Below are 20,939 nucleotides of genomic sequence, written 5' to 3'. Positions count from 1 at the left end.
GGGCACGCAATATCATAGCAACCAAAATTGCTGCCATGCTATTGCGATAAAAATCAGGAATATAGTGCCCTGGATTTTGGCTTGAAAATGTTGGAGGGTATGGCATGTGTAGGTGAATTGCTCCATTCCAGGCTCGAAAACTTGGAAATACAAACAGAATCCTTACTATCTAGAGATGCTGTATATTGCATTCACCTATTCTCTTCTCCTTCCAGTAATGTCTTGTATGCAGCAATCTCAATATCAAGGGCCAGTTTGGTATTCATGAGTTCATGATAATCCCTCAAGAGGCCAGCCAATTTGTCCTTGGAATCCTGCAGGCGCTTCTGGAGCTCTTGTTCCTTTTCCTGGGCATCTTTAAGAGAATGGTCACCTTGTTTTTCAGTATCACCAATGGCTGCCTGCAGAGAAGCCACCTGCAAAACATGGGAGAACGTTGTCCAGATGTAACACCAATAACAATCCATATTGGAGTCAGTCCCTTTCCGCCTTCCCACTCCAACAGCAATTCTGGGCAACCAGGAATTTCCTAGAATCTTATCACAAGCTCTTCAACAGCAAGATCACTAAGGGAGAAGAGCTTCCCCAGAAAGATAATCTGCCTGCCCCTGTTGTTGAACTCCCTAGAGAGGAGTGTTGGATAGGATGCACTCTCAGGTCATACAAAGTGATGCAGAAATCACCTGATAGTTGAGTCCTTTTCATGGGGACAAAAGTGACTCCTAATAATCTTTTTTTTTTTAAATAATATTTATTAAAGTTTCTTTTTTTTTGAGATATTTATTAGGATTTCCAATTTAATACAAAAAGCCAACAGAAAACAAAAAATACACAAAAAATAACAAAAATACACAATTAAAAAAACAAAACAAATATAATTCCCATTACTTATTTCCATTACCTTATTTCCCGGACCTCCTCTCACCTCCCCCTTTTGTATTCCAGTTCAAATTCTTAACTCAGCAAATCCTTATTGTAACTTAATATAACTTATTTTAACTTATTGCTCAACCTTTAATATTTATTAAAGTTTCGAAAAGGTTACAAAAATATAAAAGAGAAAAAGAACAAAAAATACAAAATACACACAAAAAGAAATAAAAATAATATAAAAACAATTTTTAAAAAAACACGTCATCCTTTCCATATCTTAACTTTCATTTACTTGTTTCCCTGACCTCCTCACACCTCCCTTTTTTGTATTCTAGTTCAATTAGTAATTTCAGCAAATCCTTTCCATTTTTTCTTTTATCTTGATAATTCATCTTAATATATTATAACTTTGCATTTTCACCTAATAACACTCAATTTTCAATTAAATAATTTATCTTAAAAATCTAACCTGTTAATTAACTCAGCAAATCCTTCCATCTTTCTCTACTATATTCTGTCATTCAGTTTGCCTTAATTTATTTTAACCTTATCTTACCATAAAATACCTTAAAGCTTAATACTTATTTGTACATAACTCCTTATATTATTTCTACTAAAGCCAAATAGTTTCCTTCCAACGTTTTTCCTAATATTCATTAAATTTCCAAAATAAAACTTTAAAAATTTTCTTCCAATCTTCATCCAGCGTCTCTTTTTCCTGGTCTCGGGTTATGTGATGGTCTCATTTGGTTTGGCTTGAAACAAGCTAAGTGATTTCTGCCCCAAACTGGAAACTGGGAAATATCCTAGCTCCCTAACCCAACACCCTTCAGATATGTTGGATTACAAACTCCCATTAGCCTCAACCAGCACTGCCAGTGGTCAGGTGGAGCTAATCTGAATTAATAAGGACCCCACTAAGACTCTGATCAGGGATTCCTGCATTCCTGTGAGTTTTGAAGCTGCTGCTCACCCACCATAACTCTTCTTCCCACTCACCCACCTACCCACCTATAGACTTCCAAACCTCCTTTCTCTCCCCTTTCACCTGCTTACCTGGCTGCTGAATCTGGTAGCAAAGGCAGCGGCAAAGGTCTTCTCCCTATTCCCCTGCCTAGAGTTGCTTCTTGGAAGACTATGCATGTCAGACAGGGGTTAGGGGCTGGGTGCATGGAGTGGGAAAGGAGTTGAATTCTTCTCCAGCTCAGATTAAATCCTGAGCCAGAGAAGAATTTATGGGACTGTAATAGATCTCTCACATTTGTAATGAGCGTTATGAATGTGTCCCATGTTTCTTTTTCAGGAAATACAAATTTCAGAAACACCTTTAAATAGCATATGGTTACAAACCATTAGTGGTACCATAGAAAAGCCAGTAAGTTGTGTCCTTCAGTTTGTGAAGGCAGGCCTTAAGGTCTGACACTCCCACCAAACCAGGGCTGACTTGGACCAGGGAAAACAAGAGCTTCCTCACCTTTTTCTTCTCATTATCTGTCTGGATCTGCATTATCTGTATCACCCGTTTTAGCTCAGTAATTTCATTGTTGTTTTTTTCCAGGTTTGCATGGAACTTGTATCGTTTGTTCTGGAGATCCTCAATCTAATATTCAGAGAGAAGGCAGAAGAGCAGAGGTACAACTTCATGCTTAAATATTGGGAGAGAAGCAGTGATGGCTCCCCCCCCCCATTGGCTATGTCGGGGGACACACCCTTGTTAGCCAGAGGGTCACAGTCCTTTGTGGATAATCTCCCAGGGGCCAGAGGCAAAAATGGGTGGAGCAATGCCTATGACAATTACCTTTGTAAATAGGTGACATTACAATCAACTTACCTCTCTATCCTCCATCCACACAAACAAAATGCACTGTCATAATTCAAAGATGCTTCTATCTGGACATAAGCACTTGAGGAGGCAATGAAGCAGGGTCAATGTGAGGCATGGACTGGGGAGAGGGCTAAACAGAGAGGCTTGGAGAGCCACATTTGACACCCAGGCCTGAGGTGTCCCTGCCCCCCAGGGACTATATAAAAACTATGCCATAATCCTCAGCTACCAAACTAGGACCACCTTCCTCAACAGAGTTCCTGTGAATACTGAGTTCTTTGAAAAAAATGCCCACACAATGGGCTGAAATTAAAATAAAAAAACAAGTGTGCTTCAACCGTGCATACTAGGAAAGTTTCTTAACAGCTAAGCGGTGTTCCAACTCTGAGAAATTTTCATTTTATTTTGTTCTGGTTTTGATCCTCCACTTCACTGGTGAATGTGTTGATTGTAATGTGAAACTTCGTGGCTGCCTCATGCTGAGAGAGGAATGCTAGGAATGTATTTTGATAAGCAAGGACTGTGTGGATCTCAAAGAAAGCATTCAATATGGTGAAAATATTGAAAAAAAAACCATTGACTGTTGGTGTCATGCAGCAACTATTGAATGAATGATGAAAAGAGCTCAAAGCAAAGGAGTGGACCCTGTGTGAGAGGAAGAAAGAAAGGGAAGCTGCCAGATGAGAGCTGAGAGAGTTCACCTCTTTCTGTGTGAGACAAGAGTTAAGATCTACATGTGAGAGAGGACTTTGCATTCTTTTTCTTCCTTTTCTTTTCTTTTCTTTTGTTTAGATTAGTTTGCTTTTTAGTGTATTATTAAAAGTCTTAATAAAATCTCACGTAAAAAGGGAAAATGCACAGATTCCATATGAGGGATTGATTGAGATACAACATTAAGTTTCCCCAAACTAATTTCTGAGATCTTTGCTAGGACTAAGAGTACATCGGGGAGTACCTGTAACAGAATGAGGATTTATGCTTGTTAAAATGAGGATAGTTAAAACAATATTATAATCTTTTAAGTTTGAGGAGGAAAGATTGCTTTAGAAAGCCACTCCCGACCTAAAGAGGGGGTGGGGTTGCGGGCTCATGCCCCCATCTACAATCTCGCGGGGCTGGCGTCAGCCCCGTGGGACTCAGGGATTCCCCTATCTCATTAATATTCATCGCCCACAGCGGGCTTACCAGGTGCTCTTAAGGTCAGGGCAGCCCGGGCTCGCCCCTTTTCTTTACTACAGCAGCCGCGGTTTCCCACCCACCCGCCCTCTAGGTTTGCATTCAGACTTTGCTATGGGCTTTGGCTGGTCATCGCAAGGGGCCTGGTAGGAGTTTTTCCATTTGGCAAATTGGCTGTATTTTGTAGCCACTTGGTTTTGTCGCCTACCTCGTAGCAAAACGTCACAACTCCTGATTTTGGCGGTTAGGCATTGGCAGGGGTATTGATATGCAATTGAAGTCGGGGGGGGGAGGAACGCCATCACCTCCCCCAAATCTTGAAGGGTAGTTCGTTAAAGGACTCCGGGGGGCGTCGCCTCATCCGAAACCTACGGAGGCTAGGGCCTAAAGCGCGCTCCCGAGTGGTAACCCCTTGGGGAGCGCCCCAGGGATGTGCATCTCGGAGGCTCCCCCTGTTGGTGCTTAACCCTTCCCGGTTAGACCGGATAGTCTGTTAGGGCCAATGCCTAAAGCCAATACCGCTCTTACCTGTAATCAATAAAGTTGTGGCCATTTTCGCCCATTAACCTAAATTCTGGTGTCCGGTGTCTTTATTTACTCCATCTGTGGGAGGGGGCGGGAATCGCCACGCAACAATAAAACTGATAAACAAGATAGCTGGTTGCATCTGAGGCAAAAGCTGTTCATATCCAATAATATATTAGAAACTATTCGGAAGGAACCTGATGGAGATTCAGAAATCAAAATCCTGTGCCTCCCCTTATCAATTCACCAGAGCAATTCACCTGGCAAAATAACTTTCTGTTGGGCCTTTCTGGTTCTAAGCTTGCAAACTATGCCAAAACAGTTCTTTGAGGGGTCTGGTTTCTGCAAAGGTTATATATGTTGGCCATGCATATCGAAGATATGATACCCTTGGAGGTGTAGCTGACAGTCAATGCAACCTTTGGGCTGAAAAGGGTTAGCTATCCATGTTTTAACCCTACATCTTGTATATGTGGTAGGAAATCCAAGGAAAGTCTAGATTACAACTTTTTAAAAAACTGAGTGTTGGTGTCCATTGTATTTTTATGATTTTCTCTGTTAAATCACCCTGGTCATCACACATAAATATATGAAGCTCTATGTATGGTGAATAACCACAGAGATATTTAGCTGGATGGGTGTCATATATCTAACTAATTTAAGATGAAATATCTTTGTGTGGTACAAGTTGTGATATGTTATATTTAGAGTAATCTCATTGGCAGTGGCAGTGACACAGTGAAGGTTTGTTTGGAGAAAATGTGGTGGATTTGTAAAGCTGACTTCCAAAGGAGAAACTGGTTTCATTTTGGTTAATTTTATTATGTTATTATGCTCCTAAGACTTGCTTGGTGAAACAATAAATTTGATTAACTGAAGAGTAATATATGGCTTTAGATGATCAGAATGGGGACTTGGCAGTCATTTCATTGCACTGATCTTAACACATGGATAGAACAGCAGAGTTTTTCTATTTATTGAGAAATCTGACAGCTAGAAGTTGGCAAGCAAGGATGTGCAAATCGAATTGCTGAAAATCTAGGGTATGGTTTCCTATATTATCTAGATTCCTTTAAAAAGAAGAAGAGTGATGTTGAGATTCTGAAATAACATCACCTGGCTGTGAGGGGTGGAGGCTGCTCCCCTCAAGGCCCTTTCCACCTGGCTTAGGGGGCTGGGCCCACACTCACCAGCCCTACAAAAGAGGCTCCTCATGAGGCCAGAGGAACATTGCTCATCTATTGTTTTATTGATTTAATATGCGGTACACCACTTTGAGGTTTTTATTAAAAATCTAATGTGATATAGGATCACTGCAGATGGTGACAGCAGTCACGAAATTAAAAGACGCCTGCTCCTTGGGAGAAAGGCGATGGCAAACCTAGACAGTGTCTTAAAAAGCAGAGACATCACCTTGCCAACAAAGGTCCGTATAGTTAAAGCCATGGTTTTCCCAGTAGTGATGTATGGAAGTGAGAGCTGGACCATCAAGAAGGCTGATCGCCGAAGAATTGATGCTTTTGAATTCTGGTGCTGGAGGAGACTCTTGAGAGTCCCATGGACTGCAAGAAGATCAAACCTATCCATTCTTAAGGAAATCAGCCCTGAGTGCTCACTGGAAGGACAGATTGTGAAGCTGAGGCTCCAATACTTTGGCCACCTCATGAGAAGAGAAGACTCCCTGGAAAAGACCCTGATGTTGGGAAAGATGGAGGGCACAAGGAGAAGGGGACGACAGAGGACAAGATGGTTGGACAGTGTTCTCGAAGCTACAAACATGAGTCTGACCAAACTGCGGGAGGCAGTGGAAGACAGGAGTGCCTGGCGTGCTCTGGTCCATGGGGTCACGAAGAGTCGGACATGACTAAATGACTAAACAACAACGATGTGATATAGAAATTGAATAAATAAATAAATATCTCAACCCATTCCATGTCTCTTGGTCATACCTGGCTCTTGTAAAAGATATTAGCTTCTTCTTTGCTTCTTAGTGCGATGTTCTGATACCATCTTTCAATGTGCTGGATCAGGGCATCCATATCTAGGCCTCTGCTGTTGTCTATGCTGACAACCACAGATGTATCATAAAGTTGACAGTCCAGCACAGTGCGTTCCTGCAGGTTACACAGAATTTGAGTGACATCTTAGTGCCCAGCAGTAGAGAAAGCAACAGCAAACTATAATAATAATACTAATAAATTTATTATTTATACCCCGCCTATCTGGCTGGGTTTTCCCAGCCACCCTCGGTGGCTTACAGCACATAAAAAAATGGAAAGCTATCCTGAGGTGCAGGACCAAGGCTAACTTACGTGTCTTGTTTGGGGTTATTGATAAGATTCACATATCATTTTGTTGAACACTACACATTTAAAACACCTCCCGAAAAAAATGTGGAAACTATAGTTTTTAAGGGTGCTGGGAATTGTAGCTCTGTGGGGGGTAAACTCCTGCACCCAGTATTCTATCTGAAAAGATAGTCACACAGATCTAAACATTGTGATCCAAAGCATAAATTGCTTAGAACAAAAATCAAAGGAACCAGTAGGACTCCTGTGTTGAAATGAATAGCATTGCCTATAGAAGGAAAGGATCAAGATCCATAGCTCGATGATAGGGCCACTACTGGGCATGCAAAAGGTCCATGGTTCAATTCTTGACATCTGTCCAAGTAAGGCTGGGAAAGACTATCCAAAGGAGCTACTGTCAGTCAGTGTAGGCAGAGCAAAGTGGACCAAGGTTCTGGCTAAGTCTAAGGCAGTTTTCCATTGCTACACAAGAGTCAAGTCTGTTTCAGCTGGCACTGGAAATAATGGCAGTGGCGTCACATCCCAGGGCTGAGGGGTACCTGATTTCCCAAAGATGCACAATTAAAATATCTGAATTGAGGGGTAAGAGCAGCTTTTTATCTTAACAGACCTCTGCAAAGAAAGCTCTCAGGAATTCTACAGTCTCTTTCAGCAGCTCCTTCTTCATTTCCAGTTCTTTCTGATGTTCATATGCAGCATCAACTTTCTAGGGGAGAAAACCTGAGATTTAATTCTTGTGCCATTCCAAGGCCAACACTATTTATTTATTTTATAGCATTTATACACCAATTAATATTTAAGACTTTCCCACACACACTGAAATGCATGTTTGTAACATGTATCCAACCATACAAGTTTATATGCTTAGGCTGAGTTCCCTGCAATTTCAGAGTTCCAGATTGCAATGGAGCCCTTTCACCATGCTTTTCAACAAGACCATACAATTTATGATTATATGGAGATATCTGATGGTTCCTTGATGCATTGATATAGCCAGAAAGAGGTTATCCAGGTATGTACTTTTTTAGGACATCTGTGTTTATCAAATGCCTTTTCTTCCAATGAAATGAGGCTGGCTGCTTGTTACATGTACCCTCATCTCTTGAAGACATGAGCTTCAAGTGGCAATGAGAAATCAAGTGATGTACATAGTTTCAGCCCTCTATTTCTCCACGCTGATACATTTTTTGCAGTTCAATAGGAATGTTCGGTCTTCAAGATCAGCATTGTGTTCATGCTGAATTATGGCAGGCTATATCATTCCCTTTTTGCCAACAAAGGTCCGTATAGTTAAAGCTATGGTTTTCCCAGTAGTGATGTATGGAAGTGAGAGCTGGACCATAAAGAAGGCTGATCGCCAAAGAATGGATGCTTTTGAATTCTGGTGCTGGAGGAGACTCTTGAGAGTCCCATGGACTGCAAGAAGATCAAACCTATCCATTCTTAAGGAAATCAGCCCTGAGTGCTCACTGGAAGGACATATCCTGAAGCTGAGGCTCCAATACTTTGGCCACCTCATGAGAAGAGAAGACTCCCTGTCGGACATGACTAAACGACTAAACAACAACAACATATCATTCCCTTTAGTGGAGCAATTTCCCCATCTCTCCTACTACCTCTCCCACCAATTTGGAACAAGAAACAACTGCCCCCAAAGCATCCTATAGTACAGGGTGGGGAACCTGTGTACTATAGCTATAGCTGTGTACTATACAGTTTCCATAATCCCTGACCATTGACTGGCTGTGACTGATGGAAGCTAGAGTCCAAGAAAAAACAGAGGCCTGCAGTGGCTTTAGGATTTGCTCCTTAGGACCTCTTCCCACATTTATGTTTTTAAAATGCCAATAATAATGTTCTTTTAAATGCGTACACCTAAAAAATGGAAAGTGTGAATGTAACAGAGGGCTCATCCACACTAATTTTCCTCTGTACTTTCTAGGCACAGGTCTGTGGTTTTCTGGACCACGTCTGAATGCACCCCCCCCCCAATTTGTGGGAAACCAAAATTGCCATTTTTTATTCTGATCCAACATTAAAGAGCAGGTTTTCTTGGGGAAAGTGGACTTGGATCAGGAATGTGTAGCTCTGTACCTAGAAAGCATGGGGCAAAAGTGTGACTGAGCCCAGAGATGTTCATCAGAACCTGGAACTGACTGCAGTTCCTTGCTGATGATCAATGCCCCCAGTTGCCTTTACTTATGTAAATTAAAATTAAAATGTGTAAATCTAGAAATCCCCGCTGTATTCCTCAATTTGTGCTGGCATGCACATTTTACTGTGCAGGCCTACCTAAATCACTCACCTGCTTGAGCAAGACAAACTCATTTTCTGTATTTGTTCGTCTGTTCAGCTCTTCTTCATATCTTGCAGGATTTGAGAGGGAGAGAGAGAAAGTGGAGGAAAGAGAAACACTTTATCCAAACACAGTAAGCAAGCATGGACTACACTTAACCACATGTACAAAGTCCCAATGGTCATTTGATGTAAAGAAAAGCAGTTCAGGATGGGGGAATTTTGAGCCAAGAAACAGCAGGGACAGCAAAAGGGGGAGTTCATCGAATCCCATTATTTGCTGGCCTCTTTTATCTTCCACATCCCCTGTCCCGAAGCTGCTTTTACTAACTCCACAGTGTTTTATTAGCCCCACAGTGTAAAAATGTCTGTAACCCTACATGCGGGGGGACCTTGGGGATGTTATGTTTAGTGGCTGGAGTGGCATGAAAAGGGTTAAGCACTTTTGACCTCTTCTTCTGCCAATCCTCCAGTCAAAATTGCCCCCTCCTGAAACAATTTGACATCAGACCAAAACAAAGCCTAACAACCAGTCACACAGTCTTTATGACATGCATTTTCATGCAACACATAATTAAAATGTGACAGGAACCATTAATCCTGTGCTGTAGAAACCAGGATGAAAAGAAGAAGGAACTGGGAACAGAACAAATTATATCACATTTTAAGCAGCATACATCTCAACTTCTCTGGGTATGCATGCATCTAGACAACAAATCTTTTCCAAGATTGTACTTGACGGTTTTGAATGTCAGTGTTTCAGGGGGAAAGAACATACATACATTTAAGTTTAGTTAAAACACCACAGGACTAGTAGAACTATTTGGTCAATACAAAAAAAATTCCTTCCAATAGCACCTTAAAGACCAACTAAGTCAGTTCTTGGTATGAGCTTTCGTGTGCATGCACACTTCTTCAGATACACTGCATGCACACGAAAGTTCATGCACACGAAAGCTCATACCAAGAACTGACTTAGTTGGTCTTTAAGGTGCTACTGGAAGGAATTTTTTTTGTTTTGACTATGGCAGACCAACACGGCTACCTATCTGTATTTGGTCAATGACAGGTTTGAGGATTGCACTCGCATGCAAAAGTACAAATGCCCGTGGTGGCACTATGGAGAGGGAAGGTTGAAGCCATGGTAGGTTTCAGCCTGGTTTCTGACATGCTTTAGATGTTAAATGGCAGGTTAAGGGCTGAAAATGCCACATCCCATTCTCTCCCCTGCTTTCCAGCAACGTTTAAGCCCCCTTCACCTGTTAACAACATGAAGGTAGTGCTATCCATTGAAGGGGCTATGCCACTGTCCCAGCTCTGAGACCTCATCCTGACTTCGTTTTGTACCACAGGTCTGGGCTTTCCAGGTCTGTGTCAGACCTTGTCCCAATGCTTCCCCCCAGGAAAAACCCACATTTTACCACTGAATCAGAGCAAACATCAAGCAGGTTTTCCACAGAACAAGCTACCGGCATGATCTCGCTGTTCCTTCAATATTTGAAGGCCACTTCACATGGGTATTCATAGAATCATAGAATCATATAGTTGGAAGAGACCACAAGGGCCATCGAGTCCAACCATGCCGTGTTGGGGAAAAATGGCATGATGTTATCATGTGGCAAATTCCTGGCGGTTCATAGGAAGCAGCCATTGGATTGGAATGGGGCGTGGGAGGTAATCACAGGGTCCTCATGTTTAATTTCATGTGACTGGAGAGAGACAGATAAGAGATGCAGGGCTGTTGTTTTCAGCCATAACATCTAGTTCTGGCTAGGAATGGACAGAAAGCAGCATTCTACTTATGTTGTTTTATTGCATTCATGTCCCACTTTTTCTCCAAGCAGCTCAAAGTTCTCCCTCTCATTTAATCCCCTTAAAGGTAAAGGTACCCCTGACCGTTAGGTCCAGTCGCGAACGACTCTGGGGTTGGCACTCATCTCACTCTATAGGCTGAGGGAGCCGGAGTTTGTCCGCAGACAGCTTCCAGATCATGTGGCCAGCATGACTGAGCCACTTCTGGCGAACCAGAGCAGTGCACAGAAATGCCGTTTACCTTCCCGCCAGAGTGGTACCTATTTATCTACTTGCACTTTGACGTGCTTTCGAACTGCTAGGTTGTTAACAACCCTGAAAGGAAGTGACTGGCCCAGGGCCACCCAGTGAGCTTACTAGCTGAGTGGGGATTTAACCTCCCCTCTCCCCAGATCATAAAGAAGGCTGATCACCGAAGAATTGATGCTTTTGAATTATGGTGTTGGAGGAGACTCTTGAGAGTCCCATGGACTGCAAGAAGATCAAACCTATCCATTCTTAAGGAAGTCAGCCCTGCGTGCTCACTGGAAGGACAGATCGTGAAGCTGAGGCTCCAATACTTTGGCCACCTCATGAGAAGAGAAGACTCCCTGGAAAAGACCCTGATGTTGGGAAAGATGGAGGGCACAAGGAGAAGGGGATGACAGAGGACGAGATGGTTGGACAGTGTTCTCGAAGCTACCAGCCTGAGTTTGACCAAACTGCGGGAGGCAGTGGAAGACAGGAGTGCCTGGCGTGCTCTGGTCCAGGGGGTCACGAAGAGTCGGACATGACTAAACAACTAAACAACAACAACTCCCCAGTTCATCTGTTGTTTTGGGGTGCACAAATTACATAGGCTCATCTTAAAACGCAAAGTGAAAGAACTCCTAGTTCTGTGGAGGTCAGGCCATGTAAGGTCTGCCACCACACCTGGCTGGCTGTGGACATGGGCTCTGCCTCGAGAGGTTAACTTACTTGCACCGGTTCTCGTCAACCATGCTGTGCGTTGTTTTTTGTTGGTTTTCGAGCTTCTGCTTCTCGCACAATAAGCAGTCCAGTTTTTTCCTCAGCTTACTGAGGAAATTTTCACATAAGGGCTTGAGATCTTTCCGAACGGTGGGAACTGTCTGTTTCTTCAGCAGCTTCCATTTGGTGACCAGCACCTGGTTCTTCTGTTCCAAGGATCTCACCTGAAATCCAAGCAAGAAAAGCAAAGGCCAGTTGCTGTGAAGCTGTTGCAACTATTGATAGCAAATAAATGCATGAATGAGGCTGCATTTTGCTGCTACGGGATTCGCTCTTAGGTGCTGAATAAATGGTTGGTTGTTGTTTTTAAATACAAAATATAACCTATAACCACAAAACCATTATGAAAGTGATTCAAATGATATATCTCACGTATATAATCGAAATCCTACATTACAGTTCTAAGTGTACTCTAATCCATTTTTCATGAAAACACCTCAGCCACACCCTTCTCCCCACCTATGGTGTTGCTAAAATTTTATACTGCCCTGCATCTGAGGATCACATGGAAATTTAAAATATGAAAACCCACACAAAATGTGTAACATAGTAACAAACAAAAACAGTACCCCTACCCCACCGTTTAAAAGACCATAGATTGTTTAATTAGCCAAATAATAATAATAATAATAATAATAATTTATTATTTATACCCCGCCCATCTGGCTGGGCCTCCCCAGCCACTCTGGGTGGCTTCCATAAAAACCAAAAATACAGTAAAATATCACACGTTAAAAACTTCCCTGAACAGGGCTGCCTTAAGATGTCTTCTGAATGTCGAGTAGTTGTTTATCGCTTTGACATCTGCTGGAAGGGCGTTCCACAGGGCGGGCGCCACTACCGAGAAGGCCCTCTGCCTGGTTCCCTGTAGCTTTGCTTCTCGCAATGAGGGAACCGCCAGAAGGCCCTCGGCGCTGGACCTCAGCGTCCGGGCAGAATGATGGGGGTGGAGATGCTCCTTCAGGTATACTGGACCGAGGCCGTTTAGGGCTTTAAAGATCAACACCAACACTTTGAATTGTGCTCGGAAACATACTGGGAGCCAATGTAGGTCTTTCAAGACTGGTGTTATGTGGTCTCGGCGGCCGCTCCCAGTCACCAGTCTAGCTGCCGCATTCTGGATTAGTTGTAGTTTCCGAGTCACCTTCAAAGGTAGCCCCACGTAGAGCGCATTGCAGTAGTCCAAGCGGGAGAGTTGTCCAAGCGGGAAAGTTGCCAGGCAACCCTCCCTGGGGAGAGCACTCCACAAGCGAGGAGCCACCACAAAAAGGCCTGTATTTTCCTGTGTCCACTGTATATTGAATAAAGTATACGGTCCGCCCATTTCTGCTTGCACTACAACCTTGAACCAGATCAAAAGTGCCCTCTTAAACCACAGTTAGCCATGAAGGGAAAAGCTGCGGGCTTAAAAAAGCTACCCATCCTCTTCATGATGGGGTGTGATCATAAAATCACAGAACTGTAGAGTTGGAAGGGACCCTGAGGGTCACCTAGTCCAACCCTTTGCAATGAGGAATACGCAACTGTCCTACATGGGGATCAAACCTGCAACCTTGGCATTATTAGCTCCATGTTCTAACCAACTGAACACCATGTTCTAATCAGCTGTGAATGGGCTGTCACAGAGGTTGTACTACTACTACTACTACTGCTAGGTAAAGGTAAAGGGACCCCTGACCATTAGGTCCAGTCGTGACCGACTCTGGGGTTGCGGCGCTCATCTCGCTTTATTGGCCAAGGGAGCCGGCGTACAGCTTCCGAGTCATGTGGCCAGCATGACTAAGCTGCTTCTCGCAAACCAGAGCAGCGCACGGAAACGCCGTTTACCTTCCTGCCAGAGTGGTACCTATTTATCTACTTGCACTTTGACGTGCTTTCGAACTGCTAGGTTGGCAGGAGCTGGGACTGAGCAATGGGAGCTCACCCCGTCGCGGGGATTCGAACCGCTGACCTTCTGTTTAGCCTGGAGAAGAGGAGTTTAAGAGGTGATATGATAGCCATGTTCAAATATATAAAAGGATGTCACATAGAGGAGGGAGAAAAAGGTTGTTTTCTGCTGCTCCAGAGAAGCGGACACGGAGCAATGGATCTAAACTACAAGAAAGAAGATTCCACCTAAACATTAGGAAGAACTTCCTGGCAGTAAGAGCTGTTCGACAGTGGAATTTGCTGCCAAGGAGTGTGGTGGAGTCTCCTTCTTTGGAGGTCTTTAAGCAGAGGCTTGACAACCATATGTCAGGAGTGCTCTGATGGTGTTTCCTGCTTGGCAGGGGGTTGGACTCGATGGCCCTTGTGGTCTCTTCCAACTCTAGGATTCTATGATTCTATGATTTTAAGTCCTAGACTGTGTGGTTTAACCCACAGCGCCACCCGCGTCCCCTACTACTACTACTAGCATTAAATGTGCATGCCACCCTTCATTCAAAGATCACAGGGTGGTTCACAACATAAAAATACAAGACGAGAACATAAAATACATAATAAAACAAAACAAAACAAGCCAATAACCCCCCTCCCATATGAGTTTGTAGTATGGCTATGCTGAAAAATGGCATGGTGCTTACATAATATATATTTTTTACCACTGGACAGCTCTGTCCCGAGAAACCTTGAAACCAAATTTCAAGGCTGCTGGGTATGCTGGACAGAACTTTTAGCACACGATCATCCACAAACGCAGCACATTTCAACTGAGTCAATTCACACATTCTGCTGTCAGTGTACAGGTGTGAATCAGGCCATATCCTTCAAAGTCTCCAGGCACGATTCAAAATTTGCTCTCTGCAAACATATCACATAATGTGGCTGCAGAATTAATTAGAACTCTAACTCTGCTTGAAATATCTTAATGTTCAGCCACATGTGTGCAGTCCCCTCGGCCTGGGATCATCCCCATCATCATTAATGGAATCATCTCACCTTGTCAATGAAGCAAGCAAACTGATTGTTGAGGTCCTTTAGTTGCTCCTTCTCCAGTGCTTTTACTTGATGGTCATGCGGATCGACCCCCAGGCAGAGAGGTTCCAAGAGATGCTTGTTAATGGAGACCTCGCGGATCCTATCGCTTCTACAGCTGGCAGAAGGACTTGTTGTGCTTCTATGTCCAAAGCCCCTTGCAAGTATGCTGTGGCCCACCACTTGTCCTGCTTCCATATCGTTTCCATAGCTACTTCTCTCCTGGCCCACACAGCAAGAAATCTGATGTCTTCCACCAAAGTTATGGAAACTTTTGCTGGTGTTTCCCCTTCCTGCCAGGCAGTTGGTGGCAAAAGGTTGGCAGGTGGATGCCTCACTGATTCTGATCTCTCCGCTGCCTCCACCAGAGGAGGCAGAGGTAAAACATCTTCGAGGAGAAGAGGTGAAGAACTGTTGGTTCATCATGTTGGCTCCGTCTGAGAAGGACTAAAAGGACAAGGGGGTGCACAGAAGGAGAGCAGCAGAAGGCGCTCCTTTGATGCAAGACCTAGAGCTACTCCTTATATGCAGCTGACTAGTCAGGCAGATTTTCTGAAATTTGCAGTGGTAATTTAGGATATTACGGGGTTTGCCTTGCCTGGCAGCAGGACATTGACCTCCACAGGCTAAAGGATGAAGTTAAAAAGTGCTAGACAAACAGTAAACAGTGTGGCACAGGAAACACTTTTTAAAATGCCCTGTTGGCAAATTTTGATTTGGAAGATGTTTTCCTTTATGAACTGATTGGCTACTCTTTTGTTAGGATTAGCATGATACAAGTGAAATTCCTTGAGGGCAAAGGTGCTGCAAGAATCTAAAATGCTTCCTTCTTCCTACCTTGGTTTTGCATGCTGATCTGTGATGTTGTTCTCGCCATTGTTAAATGGGGGGACTGGACTGTGACAATTGCCACCTGCCATAGAAGCCAACTCCTATGCCTCCCATAAAATATCTGAGGGAGGTGCCCCTCCAAAGTTGATGGGCATTGGCATTCAAATGGTGTATGAGATCAATTATCTGGGGTGGAGCTTACCTGCCCCCCATATTTTATTTTATTGCCCCCCCCATATTTTATTTTATTGAAGCTGGCACCCCTGCCACCTGCACTCGTCATTACAGTGGTGCCACGCAAGACGAACGCCTTGCAAGATGGAAAACCCGCTAGACGAAAGGGTTTTCCGTTTTGGAGGCGCTTCGCAAAACGAATTTCCCTATGGGCTTGCTTCGCAAGAGGAAATGTCTTGCGAGTTCCTGCGGGTTCCCCCCTTTTTCCCCACTTTTCCTAAGCCGCTAAGCCGCTTATCAGCTGATCCGCTAAAAGCCGCTAAACTGCTAATAGCGCTAATCCGCTAAGCTGTCAATGGGCTTGCTTCGCAAGACAAAAAAAACGCTATACGAAGAGCCTCACGGAACGGATTAATTTCGTCTTGCGAGGCACCACTGTAATTTGTCTCTGTTGGGTTGATGAACATGTCTCACCTCACATGCTCTTTATGTAGGAGTGGGGACTGGCCCATGTATGACAAGGATTTCAATAGATGAAGGAGTAGCTGTGGAGAGAAAGATGAATGCAGGTGGATATGAATGAATGTGTGCTCTGTGACCGATGCTCTGCAAATGCCTTTTTTTAAGTGACACATGCTAATTATTATAATAATATATTTCTTTTGACACTTTGGACCTTCAATATACAAAGTAAATATGAATTAATGTTTACAGTGACACTTTGAAGTACTGTAAACAGGTAATTTACCCCCTGCTGAAGAAACAGGGGAACAAGGAACATTAATTAAAATGCTTGGGGGAAACTTGACACTTGACACTGACATACAAATGTTCATGCAAATAGCTTGGCCACATTCCTCCAGGCGATGCTCCCCTTCGAACCACCTGGTGCAAAGGCAAACCTGGGTTTTCCATGGACTGTATACTCCACAAGAAGTTACAGACAGTGGAACCTCCATGGAGAGTGTTTCTGTACAATCTGAATGTTTGCAAACATGTACAGTGGTACCTCAGGTTACAGATGCTTCAGGTTACAGACGCTTCAGGTTACAGACTCCGCCAACCCAGAAATAGTACCTCGGGTTAAGGTGAAAACAGAATTTGTGCTCCAGCGGCGCGGTGGAAACAGGAGGCCCTATTAGCAGTCAGTGGAAGAAGATTGGAAAAAATTTAAAGATTATTTACAGAAATATTGTAAAATTAATGAGCTTTAGAAAAATGGTGGAATTAAGTTATATGGCTTTGGCAGAAATGTTATAAGGAACTAGGTACAGATAGATTGTTAATGTATTAAAGGGAAAAAACAAGGTTAGAATATGTTAAGATTAATTACAGGACAGAAAACAGAGGAAGATGGAAAGGAATTGCTGAAACAGTTAATTGAAGTGGAATACAAAAAGGGAGGTGTGAGGAAGTCAATGAAACAAGTGAATGAAAGCTAAGATTGAAAATATCGGAAGTGTTTTTAATTGTTTTTGTTGTGTTTTGTTAATTCAATGTTCTATGTAGTTTTTGTTTTTGATTTTGTATTGTATTATATTGATTTGTTTAATTCTTTTTCTTTCTTTTTGTAACCTTTAAATTTTTAATAAATATTATTTAAAACAAAACAAAACAAAACAAAAACACAGGAGGCCCCATTAGCTAAAGTGGTGCTTCAGGTTAAGAACAGTTTCAGGTTAAGAACAGACCTCCAGTAGCTACCTTCAGTAGCTTAGGGCCTCACCAAACCTAAATCTGGCCCTGGTAACAGATCAGGATACTGATACCATTTGGGCATTTATTCTTTTTTAATTACAAGAGACAGGCTGCAAGAAGCAGCTGTTACTGGACTAGAACTCAAAGACCCTCACTGCTTCCTTAGCACTGAGTGCAACTTAGTGATCTCACATTTTGCTATCTCCTGACAGAAGATTTTATTTACTTTTATTTTTTTACAATAGACTTGGCTGTGCAGTGGTACCTCTGGCTGCAGACGCTTCAGGGTACAAACACTTCAGATTACAGATGCCGCTAACCCAGAAATAGTACCTCGGGTTAAGAACTTTGCTTCAGGATGAGAACAGAAATCGCGCAGCAGCAGCGGGAGGCCCCATTAGCTAAAATGGTACCTCAGGTTAAGAACAGTTTCAGGTTAAGAACGGACCTCCAGAATGAATTAAGTTCTTAACCCGAGGTACCACTGTATTTGTTGTGATCACACTTTACATTTTTAGGTGTATACTTAAAGAAATGTGAACACCCATAAAATGTCATTTTGTGAAGTGTTCCTTCAAGTGTCAGATTAGACAGTAACTACTACTGTTCTGCACTGTGGTTATAGCTAGTTAAAGAAAAATGGCACTGTACAAACAGTTCCTGACCTTGTCCAGCTGCCAAGACCAGATATGCATGGCCCTGTTCAGATAATGAGAAGGATGAATCTGGTGAAGTGGAGGAGCTGAGTGGTGCAGGTCACCTTTCCGATTTTCCCTACCCCAAAGAGCTGACTGGCACAATTGCCGATCAGGCCAGGGCTACCCATGCACAGCAATTGCTACGGTGCTTGCATGAAGCTGGATCACCAGGGCCAGTGGCTTCATTCTGCATGGTGCACCTCCATTGAGCACTATGTGTGCAAGGTCTCCCTCACGAGTTGAAGGATACTCCATGATGAACGCAGTGGGGGTGCTCTGCTATGTGTGCAGAACATCTGTGAATCTCTTTAATTTCTATCCCACCCATTATCTGTGGTGGGACACTATGATTCATAAAATATGCAGGTGGCGCTGTGGTCTAAACCACTGAGCCTCTTGGGCTTGCTGATCGGAAAGTCCGTGGTTTGAATCCGTGCAATGGGGTCACCTTCCATTGCTCTGTCCCAGCTTCTGCCAACCTAGCAGTTTGAAAGCACACCAGAGCAAGTAGATAGATAGATACCTCTGTGGTGGGAAGGTAAACAGCATTTCCATGCGCTCTGGTTTCCGTCGTGGTGTTCCCTTGTGCCAGAAGCAGTTTAGTCATGCTGGCCACATGACCCGGAAAGCTGTCTGTGGAGAAACGCCAGCTCCCTCGGCCTGAAAGCGAGATGAGTGCTGCAACCCCATAGCTGCCTTTGACTGGACTTAGCCATCCAGGGGTCCTTTCCTTTACCTTTATTACACACCAACAGAGAGGGGGAAAATCGTAACACCAACAAAACGTATAAAACAATAACACCACCCTATGTTAGGCTTGAGGAATTCCCCCCCCCCCCGATGACACCAAGAGGCAGGGAGGAAACAAGAAAGTTCTTATGAATGAATTATTCAGTAATCGCGGTAAAAGACAAAAAATTCCGGTCATTCCTCCATAATGAAGTTGCTCCCTCTGGCTCCCTCCCCTTCCCTCTTTCCTAACAGCACCTGACCCTGTGAAGGCCCCCTGTGGTTAAATGTCTCTGCATTCATTGCTCTTGCACACTTAACTAATGTTGTGTTTTAGGAGACGGCAGGTTGTCTATGCTGTCTAATGAAGCGTCCACTGGCTGGGCTATCTACCCCGGTGCTGCATATATATATATATGTTTTTTTTAACATACCATTTTCAACAGTAATTAAACATATTTTCACACCTTATACAATTTTTTTGACTTCCATCAATCCTGTCTGAAAATTTTCCAAATTAGTCTCTTAGTATACATTTCTTATGTTCCCTATTACATTTAAAACTCATAACCAAAATAATGTGATAACAGAAGAAATCAAAATATCAAAAGGTACCAGACAGGGTTGCCCGCTCTCACCATTATTATTTATAATGGTCCTTGAGGTCTTTCTGGATTCAATTAGGAAAAACGAAAGCATAAAGGGGGTGACAGTAGGCCAAAATCAATACAAAGTTAAAGCCTTCGCCGACGATCTGGTTTTAACGGTGGAAGAACCTATGGAGAATGCAGCTGAGATACTGAAGGAAATTGAAAAATTTGGAGAGGTGGCAGGTTTTATAATAAACAGGAAGAAAACCAAAATTATAGCTAAAAATATGGAAAAAACAATGATGGAAGCATTGCAACAACAAACGGGCATTGAAATCGCTAAAAAGGTTAAATATTTGGGAATATGGTTAACTCCAAAAAATATTGACCTGTTCCAAAACAACTACGTTGTGGAATGGAATTAAGAAGGACCTGGAGGTATGGGGAAGATTAAAACTATCCCTTTGGGGTAGAATTTCAATGATCAAGATGTCAGTGCTACCAAAGATGTTATTTCTATTTCAGATGATACCAATACTAAAAGGGGTGGCGATTTTTAAAGAATGGCAAAGGATGATTTCAAGATATATCTGGCAGGGCAAAAAGCTGAGAATTAAATATAAACTACTAACAGATGCAAAAGAAAGAGGAGGCTTCGCCCTGCCAGATTTGAAGTTATACTATGAAGCATCATGTCTTTGCTGGTTAAAAGAATTGATTAAACTTAAAAACACAAAGCTCCTGGATTTGGAAGGATTTGATAACAGATTTGGATGGCATGAGTACCTTTGGAAAGAAAAGAAAAAGGGTTATAAATCGTTTGAAAACCATATCTTCTGGAGATCGCTAATGGAAGTTTGGGACAGATACAAAAACATACTAGAAATGGGGGTCCCACATTGGTTATCCCCATTAGAGGTCATAGGTGTCCAAAAAACTCATATGAGAAGTGATTGGATTACTTATGGAGACTTGGTGGTGAAAGGAGGGAAATGGAGATTGAAACCATATGAACAAGTAAAAGAACATGTTTATGACTGGTTGCACTACTATCAGATAAGTGAAATGTTTAAAAAGGATGTGAAAGAAAAAGGGTATAAAGAAAAAGATTCAAAATTCCAAACAGAAATTGTCAATAATGATTGTAAGATAATCTCAAAAATGTACAAAATTTTGTTGGAATGGCATACAATAGATGAGGAAGTAAAAGTGGTAATGATTCAATGGGCCAAAGATTTAGGATATAACATAGAAATGGATGATTGGCAAAAATATGGAATGAAAACCTGAAGTTTACAGCATGTATCACATTAAAAGAAAATGTTATGAAAATGGTATACAGGTGGTATATGACACCAGCAAAATTAGCAAAAATGTACAAAACCTGTAACAAATGTTGGAAATGTAATGAGAAAGAAGGTACATTTATGCATATGTGGTG

General features: G+C 42.7%; 1 protein-coding gene across 1 annotated transcript in view; it reads right to left on the bottom strand.

The window, feature by feature from the left end:
• Positions 1 to 191: 191 nt before the first annotated feature.
• The window catches only part of LOC309336369 (uncharacterized protein), a gene marked incomplete at its 3' end in the record, with an annotated part of 42,737 nt that continues 21,989 nt past the window's right edge, over positions 192 to 20,939 (bottom strand). Inside the window, exons 10-16 of the mRNA XM_081851988.1 lie at positions 14,743 to 15,225; positions 11,773 to 11,987; positions 9,014 to 9,074; positions 7,319 to 7,414; positions 6,349 to 6,513; positions 2,348 to 2,473; positions 192 to 416 (exon numbers count right to left, since the gene is read on the bottom strand). Of these exons, the coding sequence (XP_081708114.1) occupies positions 192 to 416; positions 2,348 to 2,473; positions 6,349 to 6,513; positions 7,319 to 7,414; positions 9,014 to 9,074; positions 11,773 to 11,987; positions 14,743 to 15,225 (1,371 nt within the window). The remainder of the gene's footprint in view (positions 417 to 2,347; positions 2,474 to 6,348; positions 6,514 to 7,318; positions 7,415 to 9,013; positions 9,075 to 11,772; positions 11,988 to 14,742; positions 15,226 to 20,939) is intronic.

The sequence above is a fragment of the Podarcis erhardii genome (assembly GCF_964252035.2).
Source record: "Podarcis erhardii genome assembly, chromosome: 2".
NCBI classification, from domain to species: Eukaryota; Metazoa; Chordata; class Lepidosauria; order Squamata; family Lacertidae; genus Podarcis; species Podarcis erhardii.
This window is presented reverse-complemented; position numbering and strand designations above follow the sequence as displayed.